This window comes from Culex pipiens, chromosome 1, assembly GCF_016801865.2.
Source record: "Culex pipiens pallens isolate TS chromosome 1, TS_CPP_V2, whole genome shotgun sequence".
NCBI lineage: Eukaryota > Metazoa > Arthropoda > Insecta > Diptera > Culicidae > Culex > Culex pipiens.
Genome location: NC_068937.1, coordinates 48,746,496 through 48,761,816, shown reverse-complemented (window position 1 = coordinate 48,761,816; position 15,321 = coordinate 48,746,496). Strand labels below are relative to the sequence as shown.

The window sequence follows — 15,321 nt, the reverse complement described above, 5'->3', positions numbered from 1 at the left end:
CTGGCTAAAATTACTTTCGTCAGATCAAACAAATTCCCGTTGGGTTTTATTCTCTTTTTTTTTTTAAGAATTAAATAACTTAAATTTACTTAACATATTGAGTCTTTTATTTGTCACCTTTTACTCTAAACTCTTCTGATAACCTATCAATCAAGAAACTGCTTGACTAATGCCTGCACGGTGTTCTTAAAGGCTCGCTTCTGTTCCTCGTTCATCGCTTCCATTTCTGGCAGCACGCTCAGCAGAAACAGAGCATCTCCGTCGGAGCTGTCTATCTGGATGTGCTGACAAGCTGCCGGAGCATCGTCATAGTCGTTACCAAGCGGATCTTTGCCGTCACCACTCGTCGTCGTTGTCGTTACTTCCGGTAGTTCCACAAGTTTATTGACATCGGAACTAACCACCGTCTCCTCCTCCTCTTCGACCACTTCGCAGTCGCTGCTGGAATCGTTACCGTTGCCAGCAGGATAAGCTAGGCCGGAAATCGTATACGGACGGACAAAGTCCATGGCGCCGTTAAGGAACACGAGGTCTGTCCCGTTTCGGGCCGCCTTTCGGAGCTGGGCCGTGTAGTTGTTCCGCATCGTACGCCACTTTTGCTGGCATTGCTTGGCCGTTACTGGAAGTAAACAATTGTTGATTCAACTGTCACCGATTTCGGAAACAATGCTTCCAAATTCCAACCAAATTCATCGACACATGTTTACGTTTTGGTTGGTATTTTTCGAATACTTACACCCGTTGCCAAGAATACTAGCAATCTTCTCCCAGGCTACATTAACCACTATTAGGCTCCGGTTCTCGCGCAGGCTCCGGTTCCAGATGCTCGGGAAGATGTGCACTGTTTGGGCGAAGAGAACGCTGAACTCTTTCGAGGAAAGGTATCGGGCGCGTTTTATTTGTGCGTCCATTTTGATAATAAAATGTTCTGATTTTGTAGAATATTACAGTTCAGAAATCTTTGAGATACATGACTTCCTAAATTATGGACTAAATCCAGAAGAATTATTATTGTGACCTGGGTGCTGAAAAGACAGAATGCGTAACGTGATTTTCGAAAGCTCCCCACTGCTTCCCACTAATACAACTGCACTACAGCTGTAAACATAAACAAAGTAGAAGGCTATGTTCAAGCTCAAGCGTGACATATTTTTTTGCTGCTGAAGTGAATTGTTTTGAAACATTTTGGATCTGTTGATGTTAACGTATTCGCTGAAAAATTAAGTGCTTCGCGCTTTTTTCTTCGTAGACTAAACGATGGGAGGCCAAAAGAGGCCTTTTTTGTTTTCCACGTAATGAAAAAACAAAATGAATTATTGAACGATCACAATACTTGCCATTTCTTGGTTGCATTTTGCGAACAGTAAATTGGTTCCGCTTTGACAGTTATAAATTGAGGCCGCTTTGCGAACCACTATTCTGCACCCAGATTGTGACACTAACACCGGTTTGTTTATGTTACGAAGAAAGCGATGAAAACAAAGACATGCAAATGAAAATCAAAACAAAACAAAACATGAGTTTTAGAAAGAAGGCGAGTCCCAAAAAATTTCAAGGTCAGATTTTTTCTGAATTTTAGATTTTATTAGTTTGTAAAACAATTTAGCCCATAAAATTAAAAATGGTTAAGGAGCATTCTTTCATTACGTAACTCTGACTTTGAGAGCGAATTCTGAAGACATTAGCGGTGAAAGTAAATACAAAATTCAATGTTCTCTTTCAATTTTTTAATCATTTATGATCAAAACATTTCTTAAAAATAAACCTTAAACGTCTACCATTCAAGTGACCACCCCCCTAATCCAAGATTAACTGGCACAACTCGAGCGCTCCCTGCTTGAACAGCCGCTTCTGGGCGGGGCTCATGCGGCCCAAGTCAGGCAGCAAGCTCAGCAGGAAAACCGCATCCGTATTCTGCGAGTCCACCACAAGGTGCTTACACCGTCGGAGGGGGTTGGCGCCGGTAGGCCCACTCCCGCTCCCCTCGGAATCTTCCTCCTCCATCGCTTCCACGCAATCCTGCCCGTTCACGCTATTTTCCTCGATATCGTGGTGGCCGGGTGGGGTCTCCTCCGGCAGCTTCACGTCCATGTGGGGCAACAGAAACTTCATCTCCTCGGACATGAAGAACTTGCCGGGATTGCCGACCGCAATATTGCGCAGATACCGGCTGTAGTTCCCCCGGAGGTTGCTCCACTTGGCGCTGCACATGTCGGGGGTCACTGGAAACAATTTTGAGACGGTCTTCAGTCAAGTTCAGACACTAGAGGAAATTAGAATCTACTCACTTTCTTGGCCGATTTCGCTGGCGATATGCTTCCAAATCTCGACCAGATGGTTCTCTCTGCGGTTACGCGTGCTGCGGTAGTGCTGATCATTCCGGTTCCAAATTATGGGATGGGCTTTGACCAGGGCGATGAGTCGCACGTTGAAGTTTTTGTTGCCTTGTACCATTTTTAGCTTAAAATAAACTAGAGAATTAAAATTGCTGCAAATCGAGTTGATTGCGGCGTTGTTTTTATTTGGAAGCGAATTGTAAATAAAAGATGCGCCCTTTGCAAATGATAGTGCGTCAATAACTGTTTTGTTTTGAGTCGTTGTTCGAGCTTGATACAAACGATACAAACATGAGAATAACAATCATTGAAGATTGTTACGAAAGTAATCTTAAAGAGAAATGCACTACCTCTAGAGTGGTCCAAATTTCAGAGAACCAATTTGCCTTTCTCACACCCTTACCAAAAATCATGATTTTTTGAGTTCCAAATCCCACTTTTCATACGATTTTTTGAGTTCAGGTACTACAACCATAAAAATGGTTATATGGGTTGAACTGAAAAATTCGTATGAAAAGTGGGATTTGGAACTCAAATAATCATGATTTTTGGTAAGGGTGCAGTGAGGAAAGCCTAGATCAGTCTTCAAGTAGGTAATACAAATCAAGAGTATTTTTTGAATAGGTCCTATAAACATATGAAACACAATACAGAACGGATTCGTTAATTCGAATTTCGCTACTTCGAATGTCCGCAAATTCGAATGCTCGTTATTTTGTACTGTTGGTACCACTGCGTGATTTTGACATTTCGAGCGCGCATCAATCGTAACGCCATCTTCGCTTAAAAATCTAAATAGGACCTTTAAAAAAAACTCTAAACATCAACTCAGAATCATATTCTAAGCCTAGTTCTAAGCAAATGTCTGTGCGAGTATAGAGCAAACGTAGAAATAAAAATTGTCACTCCGATTTCTCGGGGATGGCTGATCCAATTTTGTCCGGATCGGTGTCATTCGATCCATGTGAAGGTCCCATAAGTCCGTATTAAAAATTATTAAGCTAAGTGAAGTTACTCATAAGATATGCCTTGATAAAGATTTTGGTAGTTATGAAAACCGGTGAATTTCAACATAGGTACCAAAACACGACGAATAAACCAAATTAATTTATTCATCCAATTTCAATGCCAGTGAATGAATTTTGGACCAACGTAATGTTTTGGTTCCTCTTGCCCTTCCGCCTCCTCATTCGTAACAAACACCAACATGACTGACTCAAAACTCCAAATTTCACGCCGACAAAACTCGCAGAATGTTGTCGGAGGCGAGCACTTCCGCTCCCGCCGTATCGGGCTTCACCGAGGAGGACTCGGACTTCCAGCTGTCGGCGCTGGTCCAGAGCTACCCGAACCTGTGGGACGTCAAAAATGTCCAGTATCGCTGCGAGAGAACGAACAGCGACGCATGGACGCAAATCGCATTTGACATGGATGAGGGCCGTAAGTGTGAATTTGTTTTTTTTTTCGTTTTTTGTTCAATAAAACATACAACTTTTTCAGGTCCCGCCGTGGTTTACCAGACGAGATGGCGTTATCTGATGGACTGTCACGCCAAATATTTGCGCGAGTGCAACCAACCCGGAACGAAACCACCGTACTTCTACCTGGCCAATGCAATGGAATTTCTGAAGCCCAACATCGGATGCAAGAAAAGACCAGTGGAGCAGCTCAAAAGCCTCTTGGCTAAAAGAATGAAAGCCAACGGTGGAGGTCATCGGGAGACCATAGCTATAAGTGATGACGAGTCCGACGAAGAAAGCTTGGCTACGACGACGGCGGAGAACAAAAAATCGAGCGGAACCGGCCGACTTATTTCCGTCGATGCACGGAACGAGGACGCCATGTTCCTGCTGAGCGTTTTGCCGAACGTGCGGCAGATGAGTGCGGAGCGTAAGAAGCAGTTCAAAGTTGGTTTGCTGCAGGCGTGCGATCGGATTTTGGAATGAGACTTAGTGGTTATCATGTTGTCGTTAAGTATAGTTTCTTAGTGCGCTTTATAGCTTCAGCTTTTAAATTAATGTGGAAATTTCACAATACTTGATGTGTTAATAAAGTATTTAGCAAAAAATCAATAATTTCAATCAAAAAGCAGTCAATTTACCTGTTTTCTTAAACTTATCCTATGTATTATATTCGTCAGAGTTAAAGTAAATAAATGTAAAGCAAAAAACTGAAAATACCAAGTAATTTTTTGCATATTCACTTATATAAGTGAAGCCGACAACGACGTCGATTCGCCGCACGGTTTTCGAGGACAAATTCCCCGGATACAGCGGCTTTGCATCCACGCAGAAAAATAAGGCATATTTGGATCAACAAAACGTAAAAACATCTGTAAAGTACTTTTCGATTGGAATATTTTACATTAAAAAATTAAGTCAAATTTGTTTTTGCATGAAATTTCGTTTTTTTTAAATCACTATTTTTTCAAAAAATCATAACTCAATGTAAAATTTTTTACCCACACACAAAAAAATATTACCGTAATGACAAAAGTAACTTACTTTTGAATTAAAAAGTTGTTAAATTTTGCTACATTAAAAGTTTTTTTCTTGTTTTGAAAATGAAAACTTTTACTGCTACAGTTTTTGAAAATCTCATTGCTCACTGATTTAAAAGTTTTTACTTTTAATTCGACTGTAAAATTTCTTTCATTTTGACGTTCTCGTGTAACCGTGTACGCCTAAGTCGCAAATGTAAACAAACACTTTGGTGGGTCCGGTGGTGCTGGTGAGTCTAGGACGCAAAGCAAAGCCGACCGCGGCAGCAGCCAGGACTCGGACGCGGAAACCATCGTGAGCCAATCAGCAGCAGCGGAACGCCTTCGAAGGAGGGTGGTGCAGGAGCGGGACGAGGTCGAGTGCTCGAAAAGGACAAGGCCAGCTTCCTGCAGGAACTGCAGCTGTTCCACGGCCGGAATGCGTAAGAAGGAAGCTTGGGTGTTTTGTGGGGTTTGTGATTGATTTTGTTTGTTTTTGTAGGATGAGAGGTAGGAATGTGGATTCGCACCTGTTGTATTGGGTGGTGGTGGCCCAGGATTGGTGGTTGAAGGTCAATTCGCGTGAGGACTGGGCGAGATCATCGAGGAGATGGCGCTGCCGAAGCGTTGCGTGCACAACGAGATTGCGTTGAAGAAGATTAACTTCCGGTTTTTGGACAAGTACGAGACAGGTGATTTTTACGGTGAGGAGAAGGAGCCGACGAAGAGGAGGACGTCGAGAAGCGGGATAATTGGAGGTAGCCAGAGCGGATGTTGCACTCGGTGCCGGCGGTTTACAACACCTGAGAGTAATGAGAATGTGTACAGTGGCTTGCCAACTTCACTTACTTCCATCTCTTTTAGCAAAAAACCGCCCACAAATGCTCATCTCGCGACGGCGCAGCTCCAGCCGAATGAACCCTAGACAGCGTGCCGAAAAAATCTGTGTCATTCTCGAAGGAGGATGAAGTGCTCGAAATCGAATTCCGTTCCGAGGGCCTCATCAACCCAATCTTCCGGATGCGCTTCCAGGATCGGGAACTCCCCGTTCAGGCACTTTACTTTCCAGCCGGGAAACGTCGACCACCCTTCCCGAATCAATGGCCAACTCCTCCAAGACTGTCCTGATTGAGGCCGGAAACGTGACCATCGTGTTACACTGCTATCGCGCGTCGAAGCCTCCATCCGGAACCGTCCAGCCTGGGGTATTCGGAAGTGACCGGAAGCGTTAAATACAAAAAAGTGTTTTTCTAACATACTGTTTAATTTTTTTTAAATAAATCTAAAACACCAAGCACATTTTTCTGAAATTATCGCTGTAGAGCTAAATGTTGTGTATTCTTGCCATTAAAGGTTTCTTTTCCAATCAAAAGTAAAATACTTTTACCAATACAACGATTTTGTTCCATAAATGCATGGTAGTATCAAAAACTTTCCAACTTTTAAATTGAAAAGTTTGAACTTTCTACGAATATTCACCAACGCGAACTTTTAATCCAGCGAACGATCTTTTTAAATTTAGAGTAATTTTTCTTTGTGTGCATGTTCCTCTATGGCTCAAAAGTTGCGGTTTTTTTGTCCCCTAAAACATATAAACAAATCTCGAAAATCAATAAATACCTATTTTGGGAAATTGAGTTTTTGTGAAAAAAGTTGATTAAAAAATCTGCATTTTTTTTCGTGTACCTATTTTTTTCTCAATAGTCCTCAACAATACCTACAACTTTGCCTTTGATCAAAAAATGTATTCAAAAGTTACAGCTGTTTCAATATTTAAGTACCACTTTTGTATGGACAGCAGCCATCATTGCACAGTGGGAAAAAAGGGCCCAAAAAATTACCACAACATGATTTCGCGCAAACCATCGATTGCTATACACCAAAAGCTTCGTTTTTGCACCAAGAACAATAATCCGATGAAAAATCGCACTGCACGGACCGGTGGCTGGAGTACAGGCCACCGGAAGATCCGGATTTTTGGAAAAAGTGTCAGATTTATCCAATTGTGAACTGATATGCTTTCTTCTACCATGAATAGTCATGCAAAACAATCCTAGAATAATATTAAATACCATGTGACCCATCGGAACCGGTTCCACCGATCTCCGGTGGCCACATCCGGAACCGCATTAGGAAACAGCGTAAACTAGTCATGCGACGTGTCAAAATTCTTGATTTTGGATGAAGAGTATCCTTAAAATGTATTTTTGCCTCCGGTGACCGGTTCCCAGGTTCTCCGGTGGCCACATCCGAAGATCATATTGGGCAAATTCCTGAAACCACTCTTGCGACATATCAAACTTCATGTTTTTAAAAGAGGAGTGTATAACTCATGTCCCCAACCAAAATCAAGAAGTTTGATACGTCGCATGACTGGTTAACACTGTTTCCTAATGCAGTTCCGGATGTGGCCACCGTAGATCGGCGGAACCGGTTCCGATGGGTCCTATAGTATTTGATATTATTCTAGGATTGTTTTGCATGGTAGAAGAAAGCATATCAGTTCACAATTGGATAAATCTGACACTTTTTTTTCCAAAAATCCGGATCTTCCGGTGGCCTGTACTCCGGCCACCGGTCCGTGCAGTGCGATTTTTCATCGGATTATTGTTCCTGGTGCAAAAACGAAGCTTTTGGTGTATAGCAATCGATGGTTTGCGCAAAACCATGTTGCGGTAATTTTTTGGGCCCTTTTTTCCCACTGTGCATTGTATGGAGACTTGTATGGGTGAACCAATGACACAAAAAAGCTTCTTTGGTCATAGGGAAGGCTCCCACAAAGTTTGAGCCAAATAAAAAAAAATACAAAAAATAAAAATGGTCGAAATCGGCAGATTTCGTAAAGAGTTGCTCTCATATGTAAAAACCACACACCCACCATTTGTCATCTAATTGCTTTGACGTTTAGCGTTGATTTACCAAAATCATTACCTTTTGCCTTTTTAGCATTTTCATGTTTTTAAAGTCACTTTTTTTGCTTGTTTTTTACATTTTCTACTATGCAATTATTTTTTGCATTTTTTAAAAATCGTAGAGTTATTGTCTGGGATATTACCAAAATTACTGCATACTTATTTCACATACAATATATCAAATGTCAATGCCAAAGTTTACCCCAGAAAAATGACAGTTCTAAAAACATTGGCAAAGTCACATAAAACAAGTCAAACTTCCCACCACCGAATTTTTAGATCGATGGCCGCCCATTAGTTTGGAGAGAGTAAACTTTAAAGTACCATATTTTTGGAAAATGTTGCTAAACTATCTTATAACATTCCCGCGTTAAGTCCTGTAATAACATTTGAATTGTTTTAAATAAATTAAAAAATAACGAATTACATTTTTTGGGCACTGAAAACCCTCACTAACAGTATTTAAAGATTAGAAAATTTTCTATAAATTCATCTTTAAAAAATAAAAGATTGTAAAATAAAATTACGGCAACAACAATTGTATTGGCCACAATGGCTCATTCTACAACGTGGTGCAGATCCGCAATACTATGATATGCTATACTCCTCATGCTATGCAAGAAATATAATTTTCAGCACTTTTGAAATGCCTCTTTTAAAAACTCTGTATCTTTTTCCAGAAGCAAGATAGGACCATACTTTCTTGGGGAATGTTTTAAAGGACATTCAGGACTATACTTTTACGGTGTTAGTTTATAAATTAAGAGAAAAATGAAAATTATAAAAATTAGAATGTAAAAAAAAGGGTCTTCCCATACAATGTAACATTTTTGATTGTTGAGCATTAGTATGACCGCTAAACTACTCTAAAATGATTCAGAATTTTTAAATCCAAGATGGCGGTTAAGATGGTGCTGATGAAATTTAAAAAAATGCATTTTTCAATTTAATAGGCAATTAATTATTAATTATTGATTAATTAACCATTCAAATTTGACTAAAATGGGGTCGCAGAGCTCGAATTTGATGTTAAAAGTAAGAAATTAAAAAGATACGATTTTTTTCTATTTGTTCGTGGTTCGACTATTCCATACAAACCTTTGGATTATTGAGCTTCGGATAATCAAGGTTTCGGATAATCGAGTCTGGACTATCATAATTTAAAAAAAATCAAGATTTTTACTCCACCAATCTACAACCAGCCGATATTCCATTCCATCATCTACACTAACTCGTCCACAGTAACACCAAACGAATTACCCATCCATTTCAGTCGCGCGCACGGAGTGCGCCGTTAAAAACACCAAACTTGTCCGTTTCGTTAATAAAAAGAACAACATTCACTGAAAGTTCATTGAGAGGTTCTTCCAACGCATATCAGCTGTGTATTATTGTGTGAGTGTGGCCAACATAAACCACCACGTCTCTGTCTCTCTCTATTATGATTCGACATTCTTGATACAAACATCAACATAGGAAATGGTAGTAAATCTTTTTATACAACAAACTTTTGATACGAAATTCCGTTCTTTTCCCTCAAAACCCAAAACAGCCGCCACCTCGGAAGTGACCCAGTCAGCAAAGTTTGCAAACTTCAAAACCTGACGTCGTCGAGCTTGCGTGGCGCAGCAAGCAGGAGACGGCGAGGCGTCGCGACGCACCTACCCGCCGTCACACACCAGACCACCCAGCGCCTGCTTGGTCGTCGACATCACCATCGTCGGCCTGCATTCATTTTAGTGACTGCCACTAGTGTAGACGTATATGAACGTGTGCGTTGCGTTAACTTGGAGAGGGTGTTTTTGTTAAGGTGTCGTCTGATTAAGAGCCTGATTAAGCTGTTGTGGGGGAAGGTTTTCGGTTCGGGTCTAGGAAGGTGTGTTCTGGTTTAGTACACTTTTCGCAAGAATAGCCATAAAAACGGTGGATTTATATCGCGAAAGATACACAAAACCATTCAGGAAAAGGCAAGGAACAAAGAACCGTTCAAGCTCCGAAAGCTGTAGAGAGGCAAACACCAAGAAACGGGAATTGCGTGTTTTGATGCAATCCACTGAACCGTAAACTTGGCAAACCCAGTCCGGCCTGGCCCGGTGAAGCTCTTTCGCTGGCTGGTGAAGAGTGTAGTGAGTCACACGTCGTCACTGTCTGGGACGTCGTCGTCGTCGGTCGTGAAACGCGAAAGTGCCAAGTGAAGTGTGTTGGAGGCGTCAAAATCGATAATTTTCTCGCACAGCTCGCAAAGAAGTGTCTGGTACTCTCTTGGTGCGGTCGAAGAAGTTGAAGTTGGAGCAGCGATGGCCACCGGGATGAACGACTACAACTCGCGGAAGCGGTTCGCCTTCGACGTGGACATGGAGATCGAGACGGAACCGACCAGCAGGATTAAGGCCGGTGAGTACGACTCTTCAAGTTAGATTCCTAGTAATAAAACTGCGTCACACCGAACAACATTATGATAGGTTCAGGGAAGAGAAGGGGAGATTTGAAGAAAGAGGAGGGGTTGCGCAAAAGATGCAATGATTTATTTTTACTCGAAAATGCTGCGAGTGCGGAATGCTGCTGGAAAATTTGCGGCCAATTTGTTGTGGGATTTTTTCGACGTGGACCATTTTTGAAGGGGGTATACAAGCAGATCGGGAGACATTTTTCGGTATGGTGGGAACGAATTCGAATCGATAAGAGTTGGCCCCGGCGAACAGTGATAGTGATTGTTGAATGAATGTCATGAATGGTACACATTTTTCGTGATTGTGGTGACCGGAGTTTTCGTTCGGAGACAAGTGTCAAGGAGGAAAATAATCTTGACTTTGGAAGAGGGTGAATTTATTGGTTTAAAGAGAGATAACCAAGTTTATGTTTTGAAAGGTTAGGGGAAATTCTCACATGAACATATGAGGCAGGTAAAGCATTCGCTCCTAACTTCATTTGCTGATTTTCACCATTTAACATCTTATTTTGTAAACCTTGCTTGCTCACTTCGTATTAAGTTATTTCTCACTCGATTGATGTCGAAAAAGCTTTTTATGAGCTGTAATTGAACATCAAACTGCTGATATGCCAACATTAGAAGCACGATGGAATTAGATGATTTTCCCCTATATTACAACATTAGAAAAAAAATGCTAATAATAAAGCAGATTCTCATATCAATTATTATTAATTTTATCATTCTACTAACTTGTTGATTTTTTTAGTGTAGTCCAATCAACTTTTTATATGATTTTCTTTAGCTGAACGAGAAAAGGCGCAATATCTCTTGTTGAATATTTGATTGCTCAAAATCCACCCATTCACTCGTGAGCACAAATCGAACGCGACGCAAATCCGCTCTGATGAATTTCTACTGTTTGTCTTTACCACACCAATCGCTACTGAATGCTCTCTCTTTTGCTCTCCCTCTCACTCTGATCGGTTAGTATGCGATTGGCTCAGACAGGCCGATCCTCTCCAAGCCGCCAATCGACAGTATTTTAATTATTAGTCATTGACTTTATGGCTACAATTCGATTCAAAACACATTTTGTTTTTTTATTGCTCATACATCAAAGACACATTTGACACAAATACCATGCAAAATTTAATTTGACGATCAACTGTGATAAGGCAAGCCAAACGAGTGAGCTTTTCTGAGTAAAATCGTGAGCAAGCCTTGGGAACAATTAACATTTCTTGTGACAGTTGACTTAGCTCATCTTTCTTTTGCTTTCCTCACTGAGGTAAGGCTATAATCCTGCTCTAAAAATGAACTTTTCACATAAAGCTCGTAGACCCACCTTCATGTACACAGCTAAAAAAGTAGTAATCCAGCTGCGTGTAAAAGATCTGGGTGTAAAATAAATATTGCATTATTTTATGCAATTCTATGTAATTTTACACCCTGAAATATGTAGCCCATCAGTATGGGAAACCTACTTGACCGAAATGTCAAGCGCTTATATGCGTTTATCCTTTTGATTCTTCATCGGTCTGATGGCCGAGCGAGCTAACCCAAGTAGCACATTTGTTCGCCAAGAGATTTCCGAACTGGTTGTTGAACTCATTTACTATGTTTTCCGAACGTCCCCGAGAACTCTTGAACGCTGGAAAAAGCGCACGTTTTTCTGTTGTTGAACATCTCCTCATCTGTTAGAAAAGTGCGTGTTTTGAATTAGTTTTGCAAGTCATACTTGCATAGAGAACTTTTTTTGAACATGTCATAAGAACTCATGACCATAAGATTCTGAACCGGGTTAGGTAAACGTTGTTAGAACCGTTTAACAACATCCTGCCCATCAGATTAAGAAGTGAGTTAGGCAAACGTTTTGAGAACCGTTTAAGAACATATCGTGGCAGGCAAGAATGTGAAAGAGGTTTTTCATAAAAATACGTCCCAGGTGTTCGCTCAAGAGATTTTTTTTCTTTATTTAATACTTTATTTGTGAGTAAAATGTCACTTTAAATAGTAGCTGAATAATAAAAATATCAACCATAAAAAACATTTAATTTCATTATTATGGTTTTGAGATGATTTTTTTTTTCAAACATGTTTGAGTGCTAATCAACATCGCTTGCTTATCGAGAAATTAAAAGTGAGAGTGTGTGCGTGCAACATGGAGTTAAACTTTTCAAAGTGCTATGATAATCTTCACAGCAACTTCACAGAAAGTTTAACTCCATGTTGCACACACTGTCACTTTTAATTTCTCGATACTCTGCTGCTGCTGCTGGTTCCCGATGCTGCATTTTCAGTTTTCCTTTTTGATGAAGAATCCTCAGGGCAAGTATCGAACTCAAGATCACTCCAAATGTCAAGTCCGGGCGCGCGTCTGCATCTTTCCACGAGGGGTTATGTTGGATGAGCAGGCTTAAACGTCAATAAGAAGTCTGCGGTCATCTAGGTTTTACCAAGTTCACAAACAGTTTGTCAAAACTTTCTTTGAACATTAGCTGTTTCTATTTTTAGAAAAATATGTGCTTGTTTCGGCAACATGTTCTTGCTCGGTTTTTAAAACACGAACGCGAACTACACATAAACAACTTGCTTACGAAAATCCCAGCTGAAACCAAAGGTTAAATCTACTATGTTATCATGTTTAGCAAACTGAAATGAAACATCATGTCTGCAAATGTCATTTTGCTTTTCGAGTTCTACAAGCAAGTTTCATTTAAGTCAGAATAAACTTCAAAATGAACTGCTCGTAATCCGTTGCTAGATTTGGCATTTGTGTTATACAACCATGTTGAATAATGGTTTTTTGATCAAAATGTAAACAATTGACCAAATTGTATGACACTTGTTGAATAATTAACGTATAAAAACGCTATTGGAGCAATTGATCAACAAAAACAATAAAAAGCGATGTTTTACTTGCTACTTGGGAAGGCGCCAGTCCGTACTGTTGGTGCTGGGTTTGAATCCCGTCGGTTGCAACTTTTTTTTGTTCATGCATTGTGTAATATTAAGTGTTTATTTTGACGAAGGTGATGTGCATGCTTTTGCATGCGATTTTACCATCGGATTTTTTGCTGTGTATACCTATCGACTCAGAATCGAAAACTGAACAAATGCCTCTCTCTCTCTCTCTCTCTCTGTGTGTGTGTGTGTGTGTGTGTGTGTGTGTGTGTGTGTGTGTGTGTCTGTTACCAAAATTGTCACTCTATTTTCTCCGCACTGGCTGAACCGATTTAGACTAAACCGGTAGAATTTGACTCAGTTTAGGGTCCCATAGATTAAGTTCCAACAAAATTTAGGTTTCGATTGGTAGTTCAAAAGTTATGTATAAAAATGTAATGAATCATAAACATTGAAGATCTGGCAACCCTGTCTCAAGTTATGATCATTTAGGTGATATTTATGTGCTTTTTTGAAGCCACTTATTGGTATGTAAAATATTTCCAAATCCGTAACCAAACCCATCGTTTGTTAGGTAATTGAAAGACCTTTCCAACGAGTCCAAAAAATTGAAGATCTGGCAACCCTGTCTCGAGTGGTTATCACTTAAGTTATGTTTGTGTAATTGTTTACTCAGGATCTTAAAAATGATGCGACTTGACGACTTGTCGATCTTTCGAGCGGGAACGAGCCGGGACTTCGAATTTGATGTTCAGTTTATTATTTTGTTTTAAACCAACAATTTAATAGGAAAAAATAAGGTAAAAATAAGACGTAAAACACTAATCTGGCAATATCTCTGGAAATATTTTTTGGAACAGCTTAAAATTTTGGACACAAGCAGTTTATGGCGCATGTTTTTGAATGGCTTTCTGTTTGAAATTGAATTCTTTTAATTTTAAAGTGTTATCTGTAAAATAGTCCAAAAAATACCTCTAAAACCCATCTACCCGTCTACCGTTCCAAAATTGTGAATCGAATAAAAGAATTCTCGTCTCCGACCCCACGGCTACAAATCTAAAATATAAAAATTGTGGGTTTTACGAGTGGTTTTCCAATTATGGAAGGCACAAATTAATTTTTAAGAGTGGATACAGACATCGCACAAGTATTTCAGTAAAAGAGCGCATCAAAACCTTTAAATTAGTAATAGAATCAAATAGAATTTTATTCCCGTCCGTGCACGATTTTTTAAAGATTCCTGAGTAAAGCGTTTTTCCAAAAGCGAACCTTAAACCTTTCTTTTGTAAGAAAATAAAAAAGATCATGAAAAGTCGAGATGACCAATGTCACTCAAAGAAAACCCCTTTCCCGCTAATGAGGCAGCGTCGGAACGTCAATCCGTATGATTCACCTCCTCAGTCAGCGTCAGTGCTGCCATCAGCCAAAACGGTTGCCAAATTGGACGAAATCTTTCCCCGTTTGCGGTATTTACCTTCCTCTGTGCTATCAACTCTGGCATTATTTATTCTGGGCGCGCTATTTTGCCAAATAATCCTCAAAGATGCCCGTGAGCTGCTTCTGCTTCTGTTTCTCTCATTTGTCATGGCAATTAGAGCTTAACCCACCACAGAGATAAGATAAGCTCGTGCGGGGCACGACATGAAGTACTTTAGTAACAAGAAGTTTAATTTTAGGATGCGCTCTTCTGGTTTATTTGAGTCATGACTGGTTGTCATAATAATTTGAATATTTCAATATAGTCAGATGCGATAATCGTTACCCACAAATTGATATCGTGGGTGGTTTGCCAAAGTATCGCTAACTGCGGCATACTGAAGTCAGTTGCAATAACACTCATGAGCGAAGGTGATTAGTAAACTGTCGTAAGAATAAATTATCGTGACGTGTTGTGTTGTCTGTAAATATTTTTAGACAAATAGATGTGGTCCGATATTTAAGTATCTTATAAGTAAGATAACACAGTCCAGACTCGATTATCCGAAGGCCTTGGAAAAAATCAATTCGAGAAACCGAATCTCGAAAAAAAAACAATATGTGAGTATAGCTTGTGAGATCTCTTGCTTTGTCTTATTGTTTCCATCAAGAGCATTCTCTTTCTATCATTTATTTTCTTTTCCTAGACCATGCGCTCTCATCGCTGAGTCTTTCGTTCTCTCAGAAAACTGCAATGAATGAACGTGAGAACACGATTTGAAACCGATTATCAAAGTGCTCCACGTTGTTTCTTAACAATTCATTAATATCCTTTAAATTTTC

General features: G+C 40.0%; 5 protein-coding genes across 5 annotated transcripts in view; 3 read left to right on the top strand and 2 right to left on the bottom strand.

Moving 5' to 3' along the window:
* Positions 1-20: 20 nt before the first annotated feature.
* LOC120416440 (uncharacterized) lies at positions 21-1,559 on the bottom strand. The gene is made up of 3 exons (XM_052706239.1): positions 1,438-1,559; positions 737-1,018; positions 21-619 (listed from the first exon to the last, which is right to left on the bottom strand). The coding sequence occupies exons 2-3, from the start codon at positions 909-911 to the stop codon at positions 147-149; spliced, it is 648 nt and encodes a 215-aa protein (XP_052562199.1). The 5' UTR covers positions 912-1,018; positions 1,438-1,559; the 3' UTR covers positions 21-146.
* Positions 1,560-1,712: 153 nt separating this feature from the next.
* On the bottom strand, positions 1,713-2,575 carry LOC120416441 (uncharacterized). Its single transcript, XM_039578194.2, has 2 exons — positions 2,289-2,575; positions 1,713-2,222 (listed from the first exon to the last, which is right to left on the bottom strand). The coding sequence occupies exons 1-2, from the start codon at positions 2,452-2,454 to the stop codon at positions 1,798-1,800; spliced, it is 591 nt and encodes a 196-aa protein (XP_039434128.1). The 5' UTR covers positions 2,455-2,575; the 3' UTR covers positions 1,713-1,797.
* A 758-nt stretch (positions 2,576-3,333) lies between these two features.
* On the top strand, positions 3,334-4,432 carry LOC120416424 (uncharacterized). Its single transcript, XM_039578175.2, has 2 exons — positions 3,334-3,776; positions 3,837-4,432. The coding sequence occupies exons 1-2, from the start codon at positions 3,590-3,592 to the stop codon at positions 4,280-4,282; spliced, it is 633 nt and encodes a 210-aa protein (XP_039434109.1). The 5' UTR covers positions 3,334-3,589; the 3' UTR covers positions 4,283-4,432.
* Positions 4,433-4,833: 401 nt separating this feature from the next.
* On the top strand, positions 4,834-6,349 carry LOC128092439 (uncharacterized). The gene is made up of 2 exons (XM_052706243.1): positions 4,834-5,624; positions 5,680-6,349. Exons 1-2 carry the CDS (start codon positions 5,426-5,428, stop codon positions 5,781-5,783), a joined length of 303 nt encoding a protein of 100 aa, XP_052562203.1. The 5' UTR covers positions 4,834-5,425; the 3' UTR covers positions 5,784-6,349.
* Positions 6,350-9,479: 3,130 nt separating this feature from the next.
* LOC120416385 (AMP deaminase 2) overlaps positions 9,480-15,321 on the top strand; it is a 63,240-nt gene continuing 57,398 nt past the window's right edge. Inside the window, exon 1 of the mRNA XM_039578123.2 lies at positions 9,480-10,121. Within this exon, the coding sequence (XP_039434057.1) occupies positions 10,025-10,121 (97 nt within the window). The 5' untranslated portion in view covers positions 9,480-10,024. The remainder of the gene's footprint in view (positions 10,122-15,321) is intronic.